Source organism: Exophiala spinifera (assembly GCF_000836115.1).
Source record: "Exophiala spinifera strain CBS 89968 unplaced genomic scaffold supercont1.9, whole genome shotgun sequence".
In the NCBI taxonomy this organism is placed as follows: domain Eukaryota; kingdom Fungi; phylum Ascomycota; class Eurotiomycetes; order Chaetothyriales; family Herpotrichiellaceae; genus Exophiala; species Exophiala spinifera.
Genome location: NW_015622521.1, coordinates 207,974 through 232,177, shown reverse-complemented (window position 1 = coordinate 232,177; position 24,204 = coordinate 207,974). Strand labels below are relative to the sequence as shown.

At 52.2% G+C, this 24,204-nt stretch overlaps 10 protein-coding genes across 10 annotated transcripts; 6 read left to right on the top strand and 4 right to left on the bottom strand.

Annotated features, from left to right (window-relative positions):
• Nucleotides 1-2,292: 2,292 nt before the first annotated feature.
• Nucleotides 2,293-2,667, top strand: PV08_11120 (uncharacterized protein; the record flags this gene model as incomplete). Its single annotated transcript, XM_016385431.1, has 2 exons — nt 2,293-2,340; nt 2,401-2,667. 2 exons carry the CDS (start codon nt 2,293-2,295, stop codon nt 2,665-2,667), a joined length of 315 nt encoding a protein of 104 aa, XP_016230375.1.
• A 409-nt stretch (nt 2,668-3,076) lies between these two features.
• Nucleotides 3,077-4,129, bottom strand: PV08_11119 (uncharacterized protein; the record flags this gene model as incomplete). Its single annotated transcript, XM_016385430.1, has 1 exon — nt 3,077-4,129. One exon carries the CDS (start codon nt 4,127-4,129, stop codon nt 3,077-3,079), a length of 1,053 nt encoding a protein of 350 aa, XP_016230374.1.
• A 1,383-nt stretch (nt 4,130-5,512) lies between these two features.
• On the top strand, nt 5,513-7,086 carry PV08_11118 (uncharacterized protein; the record flags this gene model as incomplete). Its single annotated transcript, XM_016385429.1, has 4 exons — nt 5,513-5,616; nt 5,680-5,770; nt 5,823-5,987; nt 6,034-7,086. The coding sequence occupies 4 exons, from the start codon at nt 5,513-5,515 to the stop codon at nt 7,084-7,086; spliced, it is 1,413 nt and encodes a 470-aa protein (XP_016230373.1).
• A 793-nt stretch (nt 7,087-7,879) lies between these two features.
• PV08_11117 (uncharacterized protein) lies at nt 7,880-9,665 on the top strand (the record flags this gene model as incomplete). Its single annotated transcript, XM_016385428.1, has 3 exons — nt 7,880-7,937; nt 7,989-8,542; nt 8,598-9,665. 3 exons carry the CDS (start codon nt 7,880-7,882, stop codon nt 9,663-9,665), a joined length of 1,680 nt encoding a protein of 559 aa, XP_016230372.1.
• A 570-nt stretch (nt 9,666-10,235) lies between these two features.
• Nucleotides 10,236-11,785, top strand: PV08_11116 (uncharacterized protein; the record flags this gene model as incomplete). The annotated part of the gene is made up of 4 exons (XM_016385427.1): nt 10,236-10,527; nt 10,580-10,681; nt 10,738-11,041; nt 11,113-11,785. The coding sequence occupies 4 exons, from the start codon at nt 10,236-10,238 to the stop codon at nt 11,783-11,785; spliced, it is 1,371 nt and encodes a 456-aa protein (XP_016230371.1).
• Nucleotides 11,786-12,522: 737 nt separating this feature from the next.
• Nucleotides 12,523-13,728, top strand: PV08_11115 (uncharacterized protein; the record flags this gene model as incomplete). Its single annotated transcript, XM_016385426.1, has 2 exons — nt 12,523-12,574; nt 12,788-13,728. The coding sequence occupies 2 exons, from the start codon at nt 12,523-12,525 to the stop codon at nt 13,726-13,728; spliced, it is 993 nt and encodes a 330-aa protein (XP_016230370.1).
• A 384-nt stretch (nt 13,729-14,112) lies between these two features.
• On the bottom strand, nt 14,113-17,986 carry PV08_11114 (uncharacterized protein; the record flags this gene model as incomplete). The annotated part of the gene is made up of 3 exons (XM_016385425.1): nt 14,113-14,130; nt 14,186-14,305; nt 14,354-17,986. The coding sequence occupies 3 exons, from the start codon at nt 17,984-17,986 to the stop codon at nt 14,113-14,115; spliced, it is 3,771 nt and encodes a 1,256-aa protein (XP_016230369.1).
• Nucleotides 17,987-18,640: 654 nt separating this feature from the next.
• Nucleotides 18,641-20,230, top strand: PV08_11113 (uncharacterized protein; the record flags this gene model as incomplete). The annotated part of the gene is made up of 1 exon (XM_016385424.1): nt 18,641-20,230. One exon carries the CDS (start codon nt 18,641-18,643, stop codon nt 20,228-20,230), a length of 1,590 nt encoding a protein of 529 aa, XP_016230368.1.
• Nucleotides 20,231-20,682: 452 nt separating this feature from the next.
• On the bottom strand, nt 20,683-22,729 carry PV08_11112 (uncharacterized protein; the record flags this gene model as incomplete). The annotated part of the gene is made up of 3 exons (XM_016385423.1): nt 20,683-21,496; nt 21,633-22,194; nt 22,336-22,729. The coding sequence occupies 3 exons, from the start codon at nt 22,727-22,729 to the stop codon at nt 20,683-20,685; spliced, it is 1,770 nt and encodes a 589-aa protein (XP_016230367.1).
• Nucleotides 22,730-23,186: 457 nt separating this feature from the next.
• On the bottom strand, nt 23,187-24,158 carry PV08_11111 (uncharacterized protein; the record flags this gene model as incomplete). Its single annotated transcript, XM_016385422.1, has 2 exons — nt 23,187-23,912; nt 23,961-24,158. 2 exons carry the CDS (start codon nt 24,156-24,158, stop codon nt 23,187-23,189), a joined length of 924 nt encoding a protein of 307 aa, XP_016230366.1.
• Nucleotides 24,159-24,204: the final 46 nt, after the last annotated feature.

The window sequence follows — 24,204 nt, the reverse complement described above, 5'->3', positions numbered from 1 at the left end:
CTGACGGTGTTTAGAGAGCGCGCGCGAGAGAGAGAGAGAGAGAGACCTCACAGGTATCCTAGGTAGATGGATAGCTAGACAGATAGACCAACTCCGGTCACGTACTCCGTACCTAACTAGAGGTGATTATGAATTGTTTCGCGTGAAAGGAGAGTACACGGATGTCCGTACAGTAAGTCAAACTGGTAATCACAAGCGCCTGGCCCCTAAAACTGAGCACCATCGAAACAACGTTGGTCCTTTCGCGTCGAACCTGGAATGGCAACGGCAACGGCAATGGCAATGGCAATGGCAATCACAACCACAAATGAAACGCGGGCAGGTTCCCTGTATTGCATTTCTCCTTGGGGGGAGGTCCATCCCAGAGTTTGTGGTGCGTGGCGTCTATGAATATTGACCTTGATCACCGCGTGGGATTGGTCAGTCGGTACCTACTGTAGATACCTATGACGGAAACCTAATAATGAATTGACAATTATATTGCACAGTTGCCTGCCCTCCGTCGGCCCCGAGAGCCGTCCGCAGCTGCGAGGTCCAGTCAACAAAGGACTATAGTATGGAGTGTATCTATCTGTACAATACCTCCAGTACCTACCTACCTACCTACGAGTCGTCAGTGCCCACACTGATCAGGATCAGTACCACCTTCACTGGCTTGGTATACAGCTGGTGGTGGTGGTGGTGGTGGTGGTGGTGGTGATGACGGTGGCACTTGGTGGCCGACACGCCTGCATCGCCTGGAACGACAGTCGAGCCCAACTCGATACCTAGGTACCTGCAGGTAGTCTGGACCCCTTTGGTGCGTCTCTGGAGACAGGCAGAGAGACTGACCCTGCTTTCCCATGGTCCTCACGCTGCGTAAAGGTACAGACAGGCCCAAGCAGTCCGATTGATAGGCCGGGGGGCTGCAGGCGCTTTGCGCGAGATCCTCCCATACGGACAGAAAAGACTTCAGGCCACTACTGGGTAGGTGGTTTTGGTTGCCTTTCCTTTTCCTGAAACTGTCGCATGCAGCCAGCAACCGGCAGCCATGAGGGCATGAGCACCTGAGGGACGCGTTGGTTAATTGTTTGAAGTCCTAAAGTATCATGTCGAAGAAGCAACGTCGCTTGCCAGAGTAGGTCTCTCGCGCCGCCCATTCAGTTACCATGCGGCTAAAAGTGACAACAAAAAAACACCTTTTCTTAAACGGCCGACCCTCCAGAGATCAGCAGCTGCCGAAGCGTCAGGCATCCAACAGGGGGTTGGGGTCACGACGCAAGTGTTGTATGATGTTCGGTGTCGCCGACGCCAACAAACAAAAACTTGTCGTCAAACGGCAAGCTCGTTGGGATGCCTGAAAGGGCCGCCCTCGCCTTGAGCCCTCCGAGTCGGGCCCGACTGTTTGTGTGACGCGCGTCTTAGGGGGGGACTACAATATTTACTCACCCCGACGCACACACACCCCCCCGTGTTCGGGCACCGTCAGAGGACCAGACCTGAGGTTTGAAGCTTTGTGCGGTGTCGAAGCGAAAGACGGAAACCGTATTGTGCAGTATGTATGTATGTATGTATGTTATGCGCTGGATCCTCCGGCAGATGGTTGTGCCGTACGATATACAAGCACTGTAGTCTCCAAAGACCCGATGCTTGCAATGGCGCATGAAAGCCTTGCATCGTTCACGGCAAGCTACCATGCTCGAATTGGGTGTAGTCCAGACCCCGGGCGCCTGCGACGACGTCGTTCTGGATGCAACATGCGAGAGTAAGACACTAGACTAGTTAGCTTGACTTTTTGGAAAGGTGGATGAGGTGTTTCGCGCGCTTAACGATCCGAAGGCGGATCGAAGGAAGAACAAACTGTGAGGCATCATGCCATGTGCACAACACTTACGATGGCCGGGTGTGATAATTGGAACAATCCACGATCCTTTGGCTACAGTCAGCGGTACACGGTAGATCGAGGTTCCCACGGAACATTTGGAAAGTGAACATAAAATAAACCACCTTTATACGGGCAACGTCAAGCGGCAACCCTGAGAGTCGGTTTCAAAATGATAAAGTGTCAGACAACGCTCCGTATTGTTGATTCAAGTATGGACGGTGAATACGCGATCTCGTCAGACGGCAATTATTCAGCTGGCCTCCGAATATGGTCGACCTCAGTAACAAACAGCTCAGCCTCATCCTCCTCCTCAAGTGCCTGCCGACCCACCCTAACTGTATCCATCGCCATCAGCGTTTCCGGTCTTATTGACTCGGCCTGATGACCACGGTGTCAGCTTCCCACGAGTGACTCAACGCGTCACAAACATGCAGGTCGCCGCCTTTCTCTCCGACCTCAAATCCCTCAGCATATGTGTAAGCGGACAACGACGTAACCTGTGGTCGTCATGGTCAAGGATAACTCATTATATACAGTCCCACGAAGCTGCAATCGCCGTTGTGGTGCCCGAAAACGTTGGGCAGCGAGCCCAGACACCGGCTCGACCGAATACGGGCTTTATTTCATCGACAACAGAACCATTGCCACTAGGACTTGCCAACGACCAGGAGTTGACGCGCGCAAATGAGCTGGTATCACTTCATCACAACGTCAAGGTCAAATATCTCGAAACTGGACCTGATCCTGAACTGGAACAAGCTGCGGCAATGGTCGACCGCGTTATTCAAGACTTGAAAACATGAGGAAGTCGGGAAAAACACAAAGTAGTTCGAGCTTAGGTGTTTGGATAGACTAACAATGACGAATCTTTTCTAACAACTAATTCGACTGCCCACAGCAATCGAAGCTAGGCATAGGGTGTCATCCTGCCTCATTCCCCAGGCTTGTCGAAGTCATCTCAACAACATCTGTGCGGCACCAACCCATAGTCTAAGCTGCTTTGGCGATTCTTCTGCATCGCATATTTCTTGGAACATCAACAATCCATGGGCTCTCTCTACCTTTGTCTGTACAATATGAAACCCTTTCCCGGAATTCTTTCTCGGATGGTCTAGCAGGAGTTCCAGCCTATAAAGCCTTTGGTGGCAGCGTTTGCTTATCATGCCGTTGTAGTGAGAGCAAATCTCACGCAGTCCCTCTTCAGCCGACATTCTACAATACTGCTTCCTCCGAGTTTCTTGTGGATCCACGGCGGGAGTCGCTTGCACCATCCAACGACAAGAATCCAACAGGGATATCTGGCGATGCTTTTGCCAAAACAGGATGAACAACATTGGCTAGATTCCGGCCGATGAGGAGCGAGAGAAGTTTCTTCCTGACAACTGTTTTACGGACTTTCCGGACCATCTTTGTTCGTCTGCGAGTCTTCCTAGAGAGACCAGGTAGAGCCGTTTGCGTAATCGGCGGGAGAGCAGTGAGAGGGAGTGCGTCAGCGGCCGCGGCAATATTTGGGAGACCTGCCGGTAGTGGTGCAGAATTGGTGAAAGGAAAAGCATTCGCTCCTGGGCTCTGGGCAATAGTTGTTGGAGGAGGAGTTGGGGGGACAACCGGGCTACTCATTGTGGTTATGATAGTCCCACTCGGTCTGTGAACTCGAATCTCAGGTAAATCAGAGGTGTCGAAAGGCCGATCCGTCGCCAGACTGCCCGAAGCTTGGTTGAGAGCAGGATCTGACCTCGAAGGAGGAGCTGAACTTGAAGCAAGAACTAGGCCAGGATCTGTAGGGACTACGACCGCCTGCTGTTGATTCTCGTTCCTGTCTGACTTGAGCGGCTCGGTCTCAAACGTTGCAGTAGATGTCGAGTCGAGTTGGTTAACAATGGCTGGCGACGCGCTCGCACTGTTGGCGGCTGCACTGTCTTCGAGATTGATGGTAGTTGGTGTAGGAGATATAGAGTCCTCGTCTTGAAAGGCATTCACCTCGTCAGCGACCAGATGAGGAGGTGTAAATACCTGGCCTTGTGCTAGAACATCCGAACTCTGAGGTGCTGGTATCGAAGCTTCGGAGACGTTGAGCCGACCCTTACTGACTCTTGCAAGAAAAGGCAACGCAAGACCAGCTGCTGCGTCTTCACCTCCGTCTCCGCCCTTCGAAGTCGCGCTCTGTTCAGAAACTGTTGCTCTGCGTGGTCGCAATCTTGGCCGTGATGTTTCGCCTGAGCTGGCCGTTAACTCACTCTCTTGATCGTTCGTCGTATTGGACATTTGTGTTTCAAACGAGTCTGCGGAGCATATAGTTGCCACAAGAGGTAGTTTGAAACCCTCGGGGATAGTGATCGAAACGGAATTCGAAGATGCCCTAACTCTGATCTTGGGCGTTTCTTGATCGGACCATCTATTCGGGGGTGGGATACTTGATCGTGTGCTTTCAGATGGCGCTACAGAGGTGCCAGGCAGTCTGTTGCATAGTACTTTCTCGACTCGGCGTAGGTACTCTCCTTGAAGAGGCTGTGAAGTGTAGGCTTCTTCAGGTCGATAATCAGACGAAGATTGGCTGCGTGACTGAAGAGCTGCCAAATATCTCTCTTGCAGAGATGACGCAGGGTTTGTGGAACGGCGTTCTAGTCGTTCTGTGGGTGTTTTACTCAGTCTCTCTTTCTAATACATGTTAGGATGCACTCGTTGATTCATTGAAGCCCTTACGGTTTCAAAAATACCTATAAGGCGATCGACTGACTCCCCAGCCGCCCTGGGCGTGCGGGCATTTGACGAAAGATAAGAAGATGTCGTACTTGGGTGATTGCTATGCGAGCGGTGAACACTTTGGAGAGCGTCTGCGGGCGTCTCTCGGGGGCTCTATACATGTCAGAAATGCGAGGAATAGTGTCGTTCGCAGTAGAAGACACCCTACACCTTCTAGGATTGGCTTCAAATTCTGCTTTGATTGTTCAAAAGAGACGGGTTCGAATCGCGCAGAGTCGTGGAGATGGTCGCAGGCAGGATGCTCTGGCCACGGCCAGCCAAGCCCAGCAGAATGAGGAGTGTTGCGTCTAACTGATGGGCCACAGGGACATGATATGTTCATTACTCATGCTGGGCAATTGAGGAAATGATGCAAATAGAGAGTGGAAGATGAGGAGGTCGGCGAAGTCTCGAGCCTGCAGACAACAACACAGTCTAGACATAATGAGAGGAGCATCGCAGGTGTACGGCGACGCTTGCCATATTGTGCCCTGTAATATGACTGCAGTCGCGAGGCATCGAGGTTCATGGTAGACATTGAGGCCTCATATAGGCAGGACCTTACCTGGGATGCATCGTCGAGGTATGGGCCGGAATCTCATCGAAAGCCAACGTGGTGGATGAGCTGCGGCGCATCTTAATGTGCTCCAGAAAATCCAGAGACCATCCTCAGATACTCTTCATGAAGATGAAGCCAATGATAAAAATGGACTGAGAACTTGAGATGATGAGTGTCAAGGGTTGTTGGCTTGCTATACGAACTCGCCCGACCTTCCTGATTTATGCCTGCGCCCGTCTTCGTTACGGAGTTTCCTCTACTCTTCCCCAGAGCCGCAACGTCAACAAGTCTCCTCTTACGCAGAGAAAGGATACTAGCATACGTCGTCGCGGGTATATTCCTGCAACATGGCTACGGCTGTCGACCAAAAGCTGCTCCGGCAAACCAAGTTCCCTCCCGAATTCAACCAGAAGGTTGACATGAAGAAGGTCAACGTTGAAGTGATGAAAAAGTGAGCCTCGGCGCAAACCCCGTCGTTCCCTAGGAGAATGCTCACGCTCACGCACACGCACAGATGGATTGCAGGCAAGATTTCCGAGATTCTTGGTTCTGATGATGATGTTGTTATCGAGCTCTGCTTCAACTTACTGGAGGGTTCGCGATTCGTAAGACAAGACTGCATTTTCTCCGCAAGACTTCCTTCTGACTAGTTTTCAGCCAGACATCAAGGCGTTACAAATCTCACTCACCGGCTTTCTTGACAAGGACACTCCTAAATTCTGTAAAGAATTATGGAACTTATGCCTGAGCGCGCAAAGCAACCCTCAGGGCGTGCCCAAGGAGTTGCTGGAAGCCAAAAAGTTGGAATTGATCCAAGAAAAGGTATATTTGTGCTCTACTTGTACACCCTTGTATTGACGGTCTGCAGATCGACGCTGAAAAGGCTGCAGCGAATGCGCAGCAACGTAAGGATCAAGAGAAGGTTCGAGAACAAGAAGTAGATACGGTTCGCCAAAGAGAGCGAGCAGAACGTGGTCGCGGACGTGGACGTGGCAGAGGTGGCAGAGACTTTGACTCACGTAGGCCCAGATACTCAAGATCGCCCCCTCCGCGTCGACGCTCTCCCTTCGGGGGTGGACCTCCACGACGAGAAGCCGATACATATGTACCTGGCGGGCGTGGCCGAGGAAGAGGAGGGCGTCGAGGCCGATCGCCAACCAGGTCCGTGTCTCGATCCCCATCGAGATCACCGCCACCACGTCAACACCGACGGCGGCCCTCCCCTTCATCATCCCGATCTCCATCGTCCTCCCGCAGCCGCTCACCTCCTCGCCGGCGGGCTCGATCTGAAAGCAGGAGCAGGAGCAGGAGTAGCTCGGGAGGCCCCGGTTTCAAGAAGCCCAGAAGAGATTCTCACTCACATGGTGAAAGGCGTGCACGATCTGTCACCCGTTCTGATCCATCGCACTCACCATCACCTAGAAGAAGACCTTTGAGCCGTTCGAGATCAACGATTAGTCGAAGTCCAAGCCCTCGACGGCACGGTCGCCGCTCAAGCCGAACCTATGCTTCGTCGGCTTCGAGATCACGGTCCAGGTCACTCAGTGGAAGGCGAGGAAACGTTGGAGGCAGGCGTTATAGGAGATCACCCTCTTATTCTTCCGACGATCGAGGAAGCAACAGGCGCGCTGATGTTCTCAAAGGTCGAAATGCACACGATAATCGTCGTCTTAGCCGAAGCCCGAGCCCGACTCCGTACCGGCGCAGACGCAGCACCAGCAATAGCGCAAGTCCTGGTGCACGAAGACATCACAAACGAAGAAGCTCACTCCGGCGGTATGAGCCTGCAGCTCGGAGACGTCGTAATACCTCCTCTGGGTCATCCCCTGAACAGAAGCGACGCAAGCGTGACGAGTCGGGAGGAGAAGGGCTCGGCAGGAGGTCTGTCGATGGCGAAGGAGTGGGCGAGACGGACTCATGACCAAAACCACCGTCACAGTTCATACTTGAAGGTCAGTATGACATCAACCCACTTGTCAAATGGGCTCGTCCGCACCGGAAACGGCTTTTTGGCTAGGACGATCCCAGCCTACTGTTCACTAGCACATGGGCCTTCGTGAGTCCTTTTCTTGGGAGCCGCTCCCGACGATGGTCCGTAAGCTGCTCCATCTTTTGGCGCAGCTCGACAGGAGCATCGCGATTGATTCTACGCTTCGCAGAAAGCTGTCCGAGAATGAGCTACAAAGCGTCTTGTCTCAAGCGATAAATCGAGTGAATAACCGTGACGAAGATATGGCAAAGTTGACGGAGCCAATGGGCTTCCGCATGCCACCCCTCAAAGTTGACGGTAATTCCCTGTCAAAGAAAAGTCTAGATTTCTCGGACTGGCAGCAGAAAATACACACAATATAGACCGCCCAACACCGATAAAGGGTCCGAGCCATTCGGCGCCTTTCCTGGCTTTCCAGATCGTTAGCTGATCGTAGCCCGTTCCATTTGGCGATGGCCTCATCGGCGTCGTCTCCAGCACGTGACCTGCAGGCCGCGATTGGACATTAATATTGGCGATTTGCGTCTGGCCAAACTGCGCCCTGACGGTTCTTCAAACGTCTCTCCTTCAGCAATGCTCCCAACCTGTATTTCCATCATTTAATTCCCTAGAAAACTTTCGGATCTCTTGTATTATCTTTCTTCGCCACCGCAGGACGCCCTTTTCTCGTTCGGTCCCTGTCGCTACTCTCTCTCGATATCCATCTATTCCGCCGCCTCCCAATATGAGTTCTAGTTCAAGGCTCGTCAGCAGTGCTGCGACCCGGAGAATATTGCTTCATTGTAAGCATTCCAGAGATTGATCGTGATACATTGTAGGTTGACATTGTACAGCATCTTCCCGCCTGCCACAGTCTTCTCTTTTAGCCACCCGGTCGCAGTTCACCCGGTCTCTACCAGCGAAAGTCCAGGCGCTGGCCATTCTTCTTCCCCAGAGAAATTATGCCACAGCGACAAGCACACATGGTTCTGATGGCGGACCGCCGCCAGGATTCAATATAAACGAAGCAAAGAAGCCGTTGTCCAAGGACGGAGATAAGACACTGTCACCCACTCCGACGGTCGCCGAGCTCAAGGAGTCCGGTGAGCAGCTAAAGACACCCAAGGACGAAGCGACCATGGTGGACAAGACCAAGGCTTTGGAAGATGCGTCGTTGACAGATTTGCCCGCCGGGAAGGCTGCTGCAGAGTCAACCCAATCCGGTGCTTCTGTGCCGGCGAATAAAAAGGAGGATGCGAAGAAGCTGACCATCGGCCAAAAGATCAAAAAAGAGATTATGCATTATTGGGATGGCACCAAATTGTTGGCTGCTGAAGTCAAGATTTCATCGAAGTTAGCTTTGAAGATGGCTGCTGGCTACGAACTCAGTAGGAGGGAGAACAGACAAGTGAGTCTTCTCTGCACCGGGCGCTACAATTGGCTATTACTAACACGGATTACAGCTTCAACGAACAGTTCAAGATCTGGGACGTCTGGTCCCATTCTCTGTTTTCGTCATTGTTCCCTTCGCCGAATTGCTGCTCCCTGTGGCACTGAAGATCTTCCCTAACATGTTGCCATCGACGTTTGAAGGCCAGAAATCCCGCGAAGACAAAGCCAAAAAATTGCGGGAAACACGCAAGGGGGTTTCTTCGTTCCTGAGAAATACACTTCGAGAGACCGGCCTGCCAGTTTCGGCAGTGAATGCTAGAAAGGAGGAATTTACCGAGTTCTTCCGGAAGGTCCGCGCTACTGGAGAATCCCCGTCGCGAGAGGACGTGATCAAAGTTTGCAAGACTTTCAAGGATGATTTGACGCTGGACAACCTTTCCCGGCCACAGTTGGTGGGCATGTGCAAATACATGAACTTAAACACGTTTGGTACAGATGCCATGCTGCGGTATCAGATTCGCCACCGCATGAGACAGATCAAACGCGATGACAAGGCCATATCTTTCGAAGGTGTTGACTCCCTGTCCGTACCAGAATTGCAAATGGCATGTGCCTCCCGAGGCTTGCGGACGCACGGCATGTCGCCCGGTCGACTGCGAGAAGATCTCCAGATGTGGCTTGATCTCCGACTGAAATACAACATTCCATCCACTTTGCTGGTGCTGAGCAATGCATATATGTATGCTTCCGGCAAGGACAGTGCAATCGATTCGCAGATCGACGCCCTGCAGGCTGTCCTCAGTAGCATTCCCGAGGAGTTGTTCCACGAAATTGAACTTGAAGTTCACAACGCAGAAGGTGCTGCCACCAACAAACAACGTCTAGAAGTGCTGAAGGAGCAACAAGAACTTATTGAGGAAGAGAATGAACAAGCTGAATCCAGCAAGACGGACGACGACAAGTCTGCCAGCAAGGGTGTCAAGGATGACAAGGACATTGATGAAAAGCCCAAGCTCAAGACTGACGCCAAGGCAAAGGATGCCACTCCAGCAGCAGAGGCCCAGGAGGCGGAGAAGGATGCGTCGGAGCAAGCCAAACAGGAACCAGCAAGAAAAGAAGAAGAGGTCAAGAAGGACTGAAACCGTGCGCCAGATGTATTTCATTTTTGCTTTGCGCCCGACCTCTCGTCTCCATTTGGTTAGATAGATTTGACGAGAGTATAGCTTGATAAAGAAGGATCGAGAAAGACGTATAAACAGGGTGAAAATAGCAGAAGCAGGCAAAGAGACCGATGCTTCAATAAAGCGAATCTCATTCAAACTGTTTCTGGTACGTAGCAGAGTGAGATATCTACTGAGTAGTCCAGTCGGGCGGATGGAGTTTGTACCCTGTAAGTTTCAAGAGCCTCAGCATGGTCGCTTCGGCTACAACGAGCGAGAGATGTCTCCCATCTGTGTATCATGCTCAGCATCAGGGTGGTTTTTATTTTTTTTTCTGGTTTTCTGGTTGTTGTCGTTGCCGGACATAAGCTCTTCGTCGATCGGACATAAAAGGACCTCGGAGCCGCTGTATCAAGGACGACCAAGTTGGGGCACATAATGCTCAAAACCATTTCAAGGTCCATTTATTCGGCATGGGCAATTTGTCAGAGCATTCCAGGTGCATGGGATGATTGACCGTTTGAGGTCAGGACAAGACTGCTGCCCATAATGTCCGATGCCGGCTCACGCGGGCAGCGCTTCGCCTTCATCGACTCCAGCGCATGCAACCGACTATCAAGCAGATTAGTGCGCAGTCATGCCATGAAGGGTAAAAATATGGGAAAAAGGCACCATCGGCGGTCGAGATTGGACCTGGACCTGCGCCAACACCGGCTGGCCGCAAAGGCGGTGCCGTCTGGCTGTGCCCTGCCCACACTCAACCAGTGGTCTGCACCGTTGCACTCAGTCTCTCCTTTTCCTATCAGGGCTACATTCCAGACTCGCGACGCCATCAACAGATGTAAGTCCTGTGACGATGGTATGTGGGCTACACGCTCACGATGATCCCTTAGTTTTCGCATGTGTCACAGAAGCCTTGCTTCCACCGGCAATATGCTGCTCGTTGGACAAAGTCACGTCTTTCTGGTGGCGGTTCTTGTTCGTTGATCAAACTGGTAGGTCACAACGATGGCGTTCTCCCGGGAGGTTCAGGTTCAGTAACAGTCTTCAGCCCACCACTGCACTCTGGCTCTTCTGTGCACACTTAACGGCTTCTTCCTTGGCGAACCTAACGTGTCGCACGAAGCTCTTTACCACCTGAGTCGAGCGGTCAGTCTGGTCAATGAGCAGCTAGGGACTACGAAGGCCTTGTCGAACTCCACGCTCGTAGTGGTCAACTTCTTGGTCGTGTATGAGATAGTCCGAGAATCAAGAAATGAAGCGGAAATCCACTTGAAAGGACTACAAAAAATGGTTGACATGCGTGGCGGTCTAGCGAGCCTTGAGGCTAGTGAGGATGCTCTGTTGGTATTGAAGTTCTGCAGGCAAGTTGCTCTACTCCCTCGTACTGGATGCCTGCCTGACACTCATGGTTTACGACGAATAGGACTGATATCGACTGTGCTCTAAGCTACGGAACGACACCAGGCTTCTACCGGGACCGCATGTCAGATGTGATATGGTGTTTAACCTCGCAAGGCTTCTCAATGATCCATTGTCCTATTGACTCAAATCCATGGTTCAATGAGTTGAGTCCTACTCTCGGACAACTGCTCCTCGAGGTTGTATGTATAGGACAATCGTTCGACAAGGGATACAAATTGGACCCGTACATGTTTCAAGAATTCCTCGTCTCGCTTGGATATCGTCTCATCCATTTTCACCCCTTAGGCGATTCCAACCCTCGACTGGAGAGCAAGGTTGACCAGGCCTGTCATATTGGGCTTACCGTTTACCTGACGACTCTATTCTTACGCCGTGGCAACAGATGCTTCTTGAGATACAGGCTCATCGCGCAACAACTCAAAGACATCATCGAAACAGGCTTGGAAGGCGAACACAATGATTTGATGTTGTGGCTTCTTTTCATTGGTGGCGTATCAGTGCTTGAAGACCTGGACCAAGCGTGGCTTGGCTTGAGAATACGCCAGGCAGCTCAGTCACTTGAGGTTAACAGCTGGAAGGGTATTCAACTATGCCTGACTCAATTTCCATGGATCGGCTTGCTTCACAACGAAGCGGGAGAAGCACTATGGAGACGGCAAGAAGAATTGCTTTAGAGCTCCACCGGCGTCTTGAGGTTTGTAGGGCAAAGAGCCCTTCAGGTCGAGGCGGAAATCAAGGCATTCTAAACCCGATCAAATAAGACCTCATGACATGGACTCCGCACCACAATCTGTTGTCGAGTTACAATACCTGCCCGGTACGTATCCGGACTCCAAGTGATGTCTTTCCGTGCTATGAGCACTACCGCCCTGCCTCGGATCCACCACGCCAGCGACCTCAACCAATAAGAGAATATTATCCCGATTTGGAAAAGAGGGTACATAAAGACCAGACGCGATGTGGATGAATGACTCCTGTTCCACGAGACCCAGCTCTGGCAAACAGAAGGAAGGATTGGTGCTGTATTCATCGGACTTGAAGATTACGTCCGTATCGACGGCAACAAGAAGCATTGACAACGGCCGGCGATATCTCCATGGCTCCGACGCCATTACTCAGTATGTCGATCGGGGGCTACGGTAGCCTTCACATTGCTCCACCAAGAGGAAACCTCTGCTCAAATGGCTACGTTCTCTCGAGACGTAGAAATATATAAAGAGCACAGCAGCTCGTCCGAGGATTGTGTACGGGGTCTTGAGCAGACGCAACAACTACAGATACAAGTACTGCAATAGCAAGATCTGCTTCTCTGATCCGGACGTCTCTACATCTCGACGGAGAATCTACTGAGCCACCCTCTCAGCTTTTATCACCCTTTCTTACACCTTGAATATACATCGATCGTTTTAAAATGCCGGAATTGGTAGGAAAGAAGATTGGTCCAACAGGTTTCGGCCTCATGGGTACGTCAGTCAGCCAACTTCGCTGAGAGATATGCAACGTGCAACGAGCACCTCATATTACAATCTACGCGCTGCTCGTCGTCGTCGTCCTCACTATGTCTTGCAAACTTTTGTTTCTGTTGCACAACCACACCCACACCCACACACACACACACACACACAATGCAGCATGCTCTGCCTAGCTTGACTGACTTAAACTCGCCCTGTTGACAGGCTTGCCACTTCGTACTCCCCCGCTCCCCGAGTCCCAAATCTTCTCCACGCTCCGCGCGGCGGTCGAGACAGGCTGCAACTTCTGGAACACGGGCGAGTTCTACGGCACGCCGGACCGCAACACGCAGACCATGATGGCGGCGTACTTTCGCAAGTACCCCGAGGACGCGGCCAAGGTGGTGCTGAGCGTCAAGGGCGCCTTCGCGTTCGGGCCGATGGTGGGCGACGGGCGGCCCGAGGCAATCAAGGCCAGCATCGACAAGATCCTGCACGACCTCGACGGGACGAGGAAGACGATCGACGTCTTCGAGATGGCCCGCGTCGACCCCAGCGTGCCCCTGGAAGTGTCGCTCAAGTACCTCGACGAGGAGTACGTCCGGAAGGGGATCGTGGGCGGGATCGCCCTGAGCGAGGTCTCGGCCGACACGGTCCGCCGGGCCGCGGCCATCACCACCGTCGTCGCCGTCGAGGTCGAGCTGAGCCTGTGGTCGACGCACGTCCTGGAGAACGGCGTCGCCGCCGCCTGCGCCGACCTCGGCATCCCCCTGGTCGCCTACTCCCCGATCGGCCAGGGCATGCTGACCGGCCAGATCAAGTCCCTCGACGACCTGGCCCCGGACGACCTGCGCCGCATGTACCCCCGGTTCCAGCCCGACGCCTTCCCCGTCAACATGCAGCTCGTGGCGCGGGTCGAGGCCCTGGCCGCACAAAAGGGTTGCACCCCGGCCCAGCTCGCCCTGGCCTGGGTCAGGAGCCTCGCGGACAAGCCCGGCATGCCCGTCATCATCCCCATCCCGGGCTCGACGACGCCCGGTCGGGTGCGAGAAAATGCCGTCGAGGTCAAATTGACCCCTGCGGACTTGGCTGGCATCGATGATATTCTGGCAAAGTTCACCGTTGTGGGACGTCGGTATCCTGACTCCATTCCCATCGATGGGTGATAAGCTTTCCCTTCCCTGCGGACCCTTACCCTTGATAGTCTGTCGCATTCCGAGCAGAATGAGTACATAGACATCCCCCAGCAAAGAGAAAATGGATAATGAAATCGAGAACAGAGTTGAAACAGTTTGAGCTTTGGAGATTGTGACTACAATTCATTCTCCCCGTTTAGTGTTCTCGAGCGAACGGCAGGCCAGAATAAGTCTCTTGCCCAAGCTTGAATTGAATCTTCTTCACACAGTCTTTCCAATCTACAGATGGTAATTCGTAAGACCCTCATCGTCATCGTACTTGCTTGTATTCATGGAGCTCGTGGTACCTGTCACATAATATCCCCTTTCCAACGTGTTGTCTCGTCCCATTTAGAATCCTCTCGCTTCGTCCATTCACGAATACTTGCGCAACTGTGGTCATGTCAGTGAGGGGCAAATCTCAGGAGGAAGAATAGCAGAAACGTACATCAAGCGTCAAGGTTTTCGAGCTGTTGGCGCTCTGGTCTCTGTATACACCCACGAGTGCTTCACTACCCTGGAAGAAGCCAGTTTTCAAACTGATGACAATAAACTGCATTCCGGGCCCCTGAGTCTGCCGTTAGTACTTTCCTCCCGATACGACTTGAACACTTACAGCATGATTTCGTACGTAATTGACCAGCTTGCCAACGTTGGCATTGTCCAGGGCGGCGTCGACTTCGTCGAGGACGAAGAAGGGGCTTGGCTGGTAGCTGTGTATCGCAAATAGCAGTGCAAGAGCAGCCATGGTCTTTTCTCCTCCGGACAAGTGCTCCATGTCTCGGAATCTCTTGGTTGGTGGCATAGTATGGTAGTTGACTCCAGCAAGATATGGTTCATCTTCATCTGCGGTGAGATATGCTCGGCCGCCGGCAGGGAACTCCTCGGACTTGGTCAGATTGGAGTAGATCGGCTCAATCTGCTCGGAGATATGCGAGAAGGCTCTGTGGAACAATTCATTGCGCTTTTGCATGGTTTCCTCAAATTGAGCCTTGACCTCCCGATAGTGGGCGCGCGATTCTTCGTATTCCTGTTCGGTATCACGAGCACGGGCTTCGACAGTGGCCAAACGTTGGGCAGCATGGGCATTGGGTTGCATCTTTTCCAAGGTAGCGTTCAACTTGGCAATGTCGTCAAGTAACTTTGATTCCATTGCCTCATTGTCTTCCTCCTTGAGTTCGTCATCGAGAGCATCAAAGTCCGGGATAATACCATAGTCTGTGACGCTATGTGCTTTCAGAGCAGCCGAAGTAGGGTCATCTTCGTCCACATCCATGGCGTCTCCATCTTCAAGAGGCAGATCATTTATTGGGACGCTGTCGAGACTGGCTGAGCCGTCAGCGAGAGGGATGGCGATGTTTTCGATCTTGCACCGGCGCAGCAGACTATAGCGTGCAGACGAATGACGTTGCATTTCACCTTCCAGTGCACTGATGGCTCTAAATGTGCTTTCCATCTCCTTGGATCGCTTTTGAACTTCTTGTTTCTGCTTTGCGAGTGCATCTGCTGCGTTTGATAGAAGCTCTTTTTGCTCATCCAGCTGTGCATGCAACTCGTCCAGTTCATTCTTGAGGGCGCTAAGATCGTCCTGGATGCCTTCGCGCTGTTCATTGAGCTCGTCAATAATTTCTTTATCTCGCTGTTCTCGATCTCTCAGCGCCTCCAGGCGATCATCGGTAGCCTGAAGTCTTGACTTCTCAAAACTAAGCTGGCCCTCGAGTCTTCCCTTTTGAGTTACGAATTCCAGCTTTTTCTGAGCAGCTTCTTGTTGCAGTGAGCCTTGGCGGGCTTCGTAGTCTCGAATGTCATCAAACCCATGCTGTTGGCAGAAATCGGCAAAGACCTCATTCTCGACATTATGGACGGACTCCTGGTAGTCGGATATATCTTCGTCGATCTTTTCGAGCTTTCGCTGCTCGGCAAGCATCTTCGGGCGCTCCTCATTGAGCTGTTGCTTCACATGATCGATTTCTCTCTTCTTGCTCTGCAGATTCTTGGTCAAGGCATCAAGTTCTTCCTTAGCAAAGCGTAGTCGACCTTCCAGGCCACTGAGTTCGGTCTGAAGGGTCTGCTCCTCCGCAACACGGCTTCGTTCTTGCGGCAATGCCGCGAATTCGTCCATTAATTTATCCTTGAGTTTGTTCAATCTCTCAACTTCGGCATCGTCCCATCTGCGGGTGTTTTGTTCTCGACCTCGACCTCCCGTCATGAGACCGCCTTTGTGGATAACGCTGCCATCTAAGGTGACAGCTTTCGCATCAACATGGCGGGCATAGCATAATTCCTTGGCGATGTTGAGGTCATCACATACAATCGCATTGCCACAGGCGAAGGAAATGGCACGAGCGACTGATTGATCATAGTCCACCGTCTCGATAGCAGGTCGCATCCCACGGTGCATACCTTTCAAGTTAGAGTTGAGGGCCTTGACCTGAATCGTGTCCAATGGAATAAACGTAGCTTGTCCTGATCGATGATCCCGGAGGTATTCGATGCATTGTTTCGCCGTGGCCTCGGTGTCGACAACAACGGCATCAAAGTGTCGACCAAGAACAGTGCTAACAGCTTCTTGATACTTTTTCTGCTTTGGTTTGCAGAGCTCGTGTACACGACCTTTGACGCCAGGATATGTGCGCTTAAGCATGGCAATAGTCTCCTTCATTCTCAACTCCTTTTCACTTGTTCGGCGGCCGTCGTCTGCTTCGAGTAGCTTCCGAGCAACTTCGGCCAACTTTTCGTCAAGTTCAGTTCGAGTTCGTGCAGCCTGTAGTCGTCTTGAAGTGGCTGCGTGAAGCTCTTTCTTCTTTCCATCTATCTCAGTTTGTGTGTTCGTCACTACCTCCTTGATGGTGTCTCTGCGTTCACTCAAGGTTTTGTATTCGTTCTCGAGGGACTGGAGTCGGTACTCAGTGCTGTTCACACTGTTCTTGAGGTTGTTGTATGTCGCTTCGATGGGAGCTCTCTCACTTTTGAGTCGCTCAATTCGGCTGAGATCGGCCGAAGCGCGCCTGTTGAGTTCCTCTCTGAGTCGAGTATATTGTTGGAGATCGGCATCGCTCAGTTGCCCACCTAAGCGGCTGGCGTTCTGCTCCCATTGTTGCTGCCACAATGCTTGCGCTTTCTCCACCCTGGCCAGATCCTTCTCCAATTGTGCAACTGTCGACGCCTGCGCGTTCCGCTCCGCCTGGATAGAGTTGACACGATTGGCGTACTTCGTAAGTTGTTTGTTCGAGACCGAGATCTGCTCATCGATGGGCACCAGAGACGAGGTTTTGTCCTCAATTTCTTTTTCTTTGGCCTTGATGGCCTTTTCTACCTTGCCAACGCCACGGGCCGCTTGCGCATGATCTTTCTTTGCAGACTCAAGGTTACGTTCATACTTCTCAATACCTCGTCGAAAATCCTTCAGGTCGCTCTGGTGTTTCTGAATTTCGGCACTTGACTCTTCAATCTGCCGTTGAAGATGGTACAGTTTCCACAGCACGTGAGTCACAATCGCCTCATCACGCTCCGAAGCTTTTTTCTGAAAATTGTCTGCCTCTCTCTTCTGTTCTTGGTACTGTCTGATCTCAGAGTTGATGCCACGACGGCGATTCAGCTGGAAGGCTTGTTGCTCCGCGGCTTCGTCTAATTCGGCCTTGAGCTTATCATAGTCTGCTTTGTACTCAAGACTGCCGGAAACTTGCTCGATCAATTTTGTCAGATCTTGAGGCTTTTGTATCGCAATGGCTTCAACATCACCCTGAAAGACGAGGAAGTTACGCGCCTTGATCAGGATGTTCTCTTCTTCCAAGGCCTCATTGTACTGCTGCGCGGTCACCACCTCATCGTTTAATCGGTATTCGGAGACTCCTTGATTGGTGATTGTGCGTTTCCACTTTTGTTCAATGCCTGCGTCGTCTTCATACACAGCCATCACCCAAGCGGCTTTCGGGTCATTACGACCCTGAGTGCCGTTCGCTTGACTTCCTTCCTCATCATCATGCTCTTGACTACCATTTGTCTCCTGCTCGCCGTTTGCGGTGGATTTTCGCAGGACTCGGCCGCGGTAAACGAGTTCTCTGAGGTGGGTGGATCGCAAGTGGGAGGACTTTATACCAAGCACGAAAGATATTGCGTCCATGGAGTTCGACTTTCCCGAGCCATTTGGACCGATAATTGAGGTGAAGTAGGCGTCGCCAAAAAGGAGAACATGATGGCCTTTGTACGATTTGAAGTTGAAGAGTTCGAGTCTCATTAGTTTGCCCATGATGGCTTGCCAGGATCGGACTGTTCGGGAGAAGAGAAGGAGGACCGACACAGCCTTGTCACCTTTGCGCGAGCATCAACGCGACTGTACTGGAGTAATCGCAATCTTTTGAGGGTGTGCGCTGCTTGTTCTTGAGAACTATTGACTTGATGCTCAGCTGAATTGATTGATTGCAGACGCGGGCGCGAAAGCGCGTTGTTGGGTCCTCGCCGCACTTTCCTCATCTGGGCGGCAATGCTAAGAACCTGTTCTAACGCCTGGGGAGGGAAGTAGAGCGATAATGGTCCTAATCCGTAATAGGAATGGCCGATTGCTGGCTCATATGACGTCGATCTCCCCGTACGCGTCCGTCATTTCATCTTGTCCAGTGACTTTGCTTGTTGATGGCACGCTCTGCCTCACCCACGCTGTCAATTTGTATCGCTTCTTTATCGTTGATCGAGCACGAAGAATGTGATTGCGCGCAGCCAGCATGAACCAGAAGGTCACCTGCACGTGCCAGCGATAATCCCACCTCGTTGACAAGCACGAGGACCTTCTGATCTGAGTCAAAGCCGCCAATTCCGCAGTTGACGCTTCTCCTTAGTCAAACCACGACGCCCACGACTTCGCTCTTCTCCCGCTCTTCCATATCATCCTTACCCGTGTATAACGATGTCGGATCCGATACCAATCCCTAGGGCGCAAAGCCATGAAGCATTTGAGGCCGAGGCTGCGGCGGCAGATCTCCCTAGTAGTTTAGGATCTACCCACGATGGAACCGAAGCCCTCACACCCGGCTGGCAGTCGTCCACCCCGGGGAGCCCGTATATCTTGTCAAGAAATCCATCCTATGTCGGGAGTCAGTCTCATCAGGAAGACTGGGAGATACCGTTGGACAAGCTAACGTTTTTCGACATCTTCGACAATCTAGCCTTGCCCTCGAAGCTGGAAAAATGGCAGGCCACGCTATCGGCACAAAAAGAGAAGATAGCAAAACAACAAGAGAGGATTCGGACGTCAGGAAACAATGCCAAAGATAGAGCCGTGGCCGAATGGCGCAAGCGAGTGCCCACTGCCGACGAACAGCTCGCCAAGTACCGGTCGCGCATGAAGAAATCGGTCGACGAGCTCAACAAGAGATGGAACGACACAGTCACGGTGTCTGTACGAGAAAAGGTGTCCTTCATTTCCGCCGTCCTCAACGTCTTCATAAGCGGATACCTAATCGGGGCCGTGCCCGAGTACTTTTACTACTGGTTTACGATACAACTATTATACTTTATGCCCATCAGGCTCATCACCTACCGGCAAAAGGGCTACCACTACTTCCTCGCAGATCTATGCTACTTTGTCAATTTCCTCCTGCTGCTCACGATCTGGGCCTTTCCGCAGTCCAAGCGCCTCCTCATCAGCACCTACTGTTTAGCCTACGGCAACAACGCGGTGGCGATCGTCATGTGGCGCAATTCTCTGGTCTTCCACTCACTGGATAAAGTGACCAGTCTTTTCATCCATGTGATGCCACCAGTCGCCCTGCACTGCATCGTCCATTTGACACCGGATGAGTTCCTGCACCACCGTTTCCCAGCGGTGTACACCATCAAATACAGCCCGCCCGGCTCAAAGGAGCACTACAGCCTCTGGGCGATGCTAGGGTGGGCTTCACTGCCCTACGCTGTATGGCAACTCTCATACCACTTCTTGATCACCGTTCGAAGACGCGAAAAGATCGCCGCCGGCCGCCCGACCTCCTTCACATGGCTTCGCAGATCATACGCGACGACATGGATCGGCAAAATCGTCATCTCGCTCCCAAATGCACTGCAAGAGCCGGCGTTCATGCTCATCCAGTATAGCTATGCCTTGCTCACCATTCTCCCCTGCCCAATCTGGTTCTGGTACAGGTGGGCCAGCGCATCGTTTCTCCTGTTCGTCTTCAGCTGGAGCGTCTGGAACGGCGCAAACTACTACATGGACGTCTTTGGCAAGAGGTTCCAGAAGGAACTGGAGCAGATGAAACGCGACGTTGCAAGATGGCAAAATAGTCCTGGCGCCATGCTCAGCCCGCCCAGTGGGCCCGTTGACGACGGCGCCAAAGGTGAGAATGGTCAAGGCAAGCGAAGAAGTATCGATCAGATCCCTCTCTTGGACGAAACTCACCAGAATGGGAATGGCAAAGTAGACTCGAGCGCACGATCTACAGGCACGGATCTGCTCAACGATTCGAAGTCTAGTGTCGTTGACAGGAAGTCTGTGTCGTAAATGGACTACGAGGTGTCTGGTTGCAACAGGCGAGCGATTCGTTATGGAATGGTGTAACGGCGGACGGATGGGAGGGAGTTTTGCAGACAGCGGACAAGCGGCAGGAGAGCATGATGAGATGTGCTATTTTTCTCTCTTGTATTCCTCCTTACTTCGTTACTTGTGTTTCAGTATTGCCTAGCTTTTTCTTCTGGTGCAAGGCGTTGGAGTGGCTGAGACGAGATCGATACCCCCTTGGTTGAGCTGTATATGTCGTTTTCTAGTACTCATTCGTAGTTTTTCACATGTTCAGTTCCAAGGACGCTATACTTGCATAGTCATAACATGTTCGTGTATCCGCTGACCATCTGTGATTTCACCTATCTAACGAACGCATCCGGTCAAGTCATCTCATTAGTCCTACTCCGACTCCACAGTGTTGAGGCCAGCAAGTCGTACTTTTTTCCTCGTGATCAAAAATTGGCCTCGCACACGTCCACCCATAGATCTCTCCCGACGCCCTCGCACTCTGGTCCGTCGAACCACAAGAATCGCGTAATGATCTTCCTCACCTCGTCCCACGCCTCTTCCTTGCACGGTACAGGACTCCGGCGCAACAAGAGAGCGACGAACCACTCTCTCGCGGCACTGTCTTCTTCGGCGACGACACCGCCGACCACCGCCGACCACAGCAACAAGTCCGTGTACCCTGATTCTTCGTCGCTCCAGAGTCCAAGGTCGAGACAGCCCTTCAGGGCGATCGTGATCTGCTTGGCCAGAGCGCTGTGCACGCCCGCCACGCTCGGCATGGGAAACAGCACGAGCAGTGTATAAGCGAGCGTTGACGACCTGACGACTTGATACACGGCTTGTAGATGCGCTGTGCCTGTCAATACTTCGTTCCGCGTCCGGAACGCCGGTGCGGCTTGTTGGACATGATGCGCGCCCGCTGCTAGATCTCCGGACGTCAACGTCGGGTTCAAACTCAATAGGTCGTGGGTCAAGCTGTTTCGAGCCCACAGGATCTGAACCAGCGACGGTGCGTCATGCTGTTGAGAGAGATACATATCGTATCCGACTGTGATGGTGCGAATGGTGATAATGGCTTTGAATAGGGGAGTGGCGATGAGTGGTTTGGGAAGTACGCCGAAGCCCGTCGTCATGGTCGTGAAAATGGCAGGCAGATTTGGCGGAGGATCAGGCCATGTCGACAGGACAAGGCTCGTCGGGGCAAGCAGAGGCCACGCGGGTCTGGTCAGATTCAGCAAGGACATGAATATGTCGGCACTGGATGCATGATCACATTAGCAAACGGCTTCCCTAGCCGGTTACACCAAGATATTCTGCATCCTAGACCACACACCAAGGGGGAAAAGAGGGAGCAGTGAACGGGGTCGAATTGTAGAGAGGGCGTGAGACATACAGGCCGAGCACGTTGGCAATCCCGGGTAATTTGACCTTGTGAAGACCGCCCTTCCTCGCGACAAGGAGACGAATGGCTTTCATGTGCGCATCCTCCCAGCGCAAGCTACCGTAATACTGTGTCTGCGCCGTAGCAAGTGGAGACCTGGCTCGCTGTTTCACGGGAACAGCAGTTTGATCGCCACTCGAGGCATGCGCGGCGAGAAGACTGATGCAGAAGAGCAAGGCATCCGCAGGGTCACCGGCGAGCGTTTGCAGTTCATGGTTGAGCTCCTTGATGGCCTTGACTGCGTACTGGAGACGGAGTATTTTGATTTGGTGAGAGGTCTCGCTAGAATACGACTTGTGTGTTGCCCCAGCCAGGGCGATAGTGTAGAACGAGGCCGGAGAGTGCAGGGAGCAGCTGACAACAACATCGCGCAGGTTGGCAAGCGCTGAGACGGTGCTAGAGTGGCCATTGTCGGTCACGGCCCCTTGTAAGGACAAGGCCGTGTGCTCGTTCGAGATTACCGGGGGGTAATGCAAGAGGCAGAGTGTTATACCGGACTGAAGAATGGACACACCTATGCGAGAGATGAATGGTAAGCTAAATAAGAGATGGAACGGTGCCCCCTTCGGGACAGCGCTGTATTACGAGCCTTTCTCTGGGCAAAATAAAACGGACACTTTGGCATGGAGAAAAGAGCAACGTCAAGGACTCGTACCATAATCAAGCATTTCCAGAGCGTAAGAAGGTACATTGTTTGGCACGACTATGTTGAAAGGATCCAGCTGACCGGCTCCCGGATCTATGACTTCAAGGTTGCTGGCGTGAGAATCCTCGTGCGCTGCCCGTCGAACGCTTTCCTTGTTCGGACGTGCAGCTGTCGGCGTTTGGTCTTTGGTTGTTTGGGTCTTCTTACGCGGGTGGCGTTTACCTTGAGTGCTTGAATCCGCCTGTTGTCGCATCATTTTGGCTTTCCTATGGTATTCTCTTGCTGCATGCTTTTGTGTCGAGATCTCATCATCAAACTCTGAAGCTTGTTCCGGCTTCTTTGGCGTTGCCTGTCGATACGGCACAAACATGATATTCGTTGTCTGTTTCCCCACAGGAGCCATGATTTGGTCCCTGTATTTCGTGCTACAATTCCTGTAAGAAGACAAGACTATATAGTGAACCACAGAGAGAAAAGTCGGGACTGGAGATGTGCACTCTCATGGCCTGGGACAGCATAAAAGGAAACCTCGCGGCTCCTTGAGCCATCTTGGCGACTTGTTCCCAGCAAACATATCGACAGGGACCAGGGATCTGGAGCAAACACTATTGGTGTGGATAGTCGAAAGCCACTATGCCCCGAAAAGGGAAGTCGTTTCAGCTGGATTTTGGCGACGCCATCGACCCAACCCGAGCGTCACCTCGAGTCATTGGACGGATGCGTCTGCTAGCGGCTGAAATGAAAGGCCAGCACAATGCTCATTTGTAGGCATCTGAAATTGTTCTTTGCCGGAATGGGCTAAACATATGCATCAACGGCACAACTCATCCTTCTGCGTCGATAAACATTTGATTTTCAGGTCATATATCGTACGGCTCCCACAATTCTGATCTCGTGTCCAGCTTGGCGACGGAGACTTTGGGCGTTCCAGCGTCATCACTCGTGGGATTTGGCAGCGTTGGCGGGAGGAGACGCTCCCCCACAGCTCCAAATTCCCATGTGGTAAACATCCCTTTGGGTGCCGGACGCCATCCCTCCTCGGCTCGGAAGATCTCCAAGATCGGTCGTGGAGGATTAGACTTTGCTTGATCCCGGTTTTTTGGTGAGCCAGACAAATTCTCCACTTCACTCCCATGGTTTAGATAAATACGATCATCATTGGGCCCACACAATGGATGCTTGTCACGGTAGTCTGCTGATACGAAAAGCTCCGGTGCCTCCAGCGGGCGGCCGCGGAAAGGAAGGTGCCTGTCCATAATCTCGAGATCTTCGCGTGTAGGTAGGCCTTTGCCTTGAGCGATACAGGGAACACCCTCTTCATCCGAAAAGTCGTCTTCGAAATCTTCGCATATCGGTGGTAAGTCCTGGCCATAAGCAATACAGCGAAGACCCTTTTCATACAAAAAGCTGTCTTCAGGATTGTTTTGTAAATCGAAGGTAGGTTTTAGATGTGAAAATGCTGGTAGATTTGATGCTGGATTCCAGCTGCCAGCGAGGATACTCATATCGTATGGTGGCATGAGATCAACAGTACCTTGATCCCAGACATATTGATTTGGAAGTGGTCGATTTGGATCCAGCCAGCTCTGCCATCAGTCAGCGAATGTACAGATTAGTGGTTTGAGTGCTCTTACAACTTCGGTCATCACTGCAACTGGCGTTGCCGTTTGAAAAAGCCCCTCATCACCAGCACTACTGGGATATACTATCGGTTTCTCATCCTCGAGTCGTGTCGAGCGTGTTGAGAGGGGATTTTCAGTTCCGGTCTCTGGAGGGGAGGGAAGATGAGTCCCGAAGATCTCAGTGTCGACCGTCTCATGGAAGTCAGACATGACTGAAAACCTGAGGCTTGGCCCAACCAGCTACTCGTCGTGATGT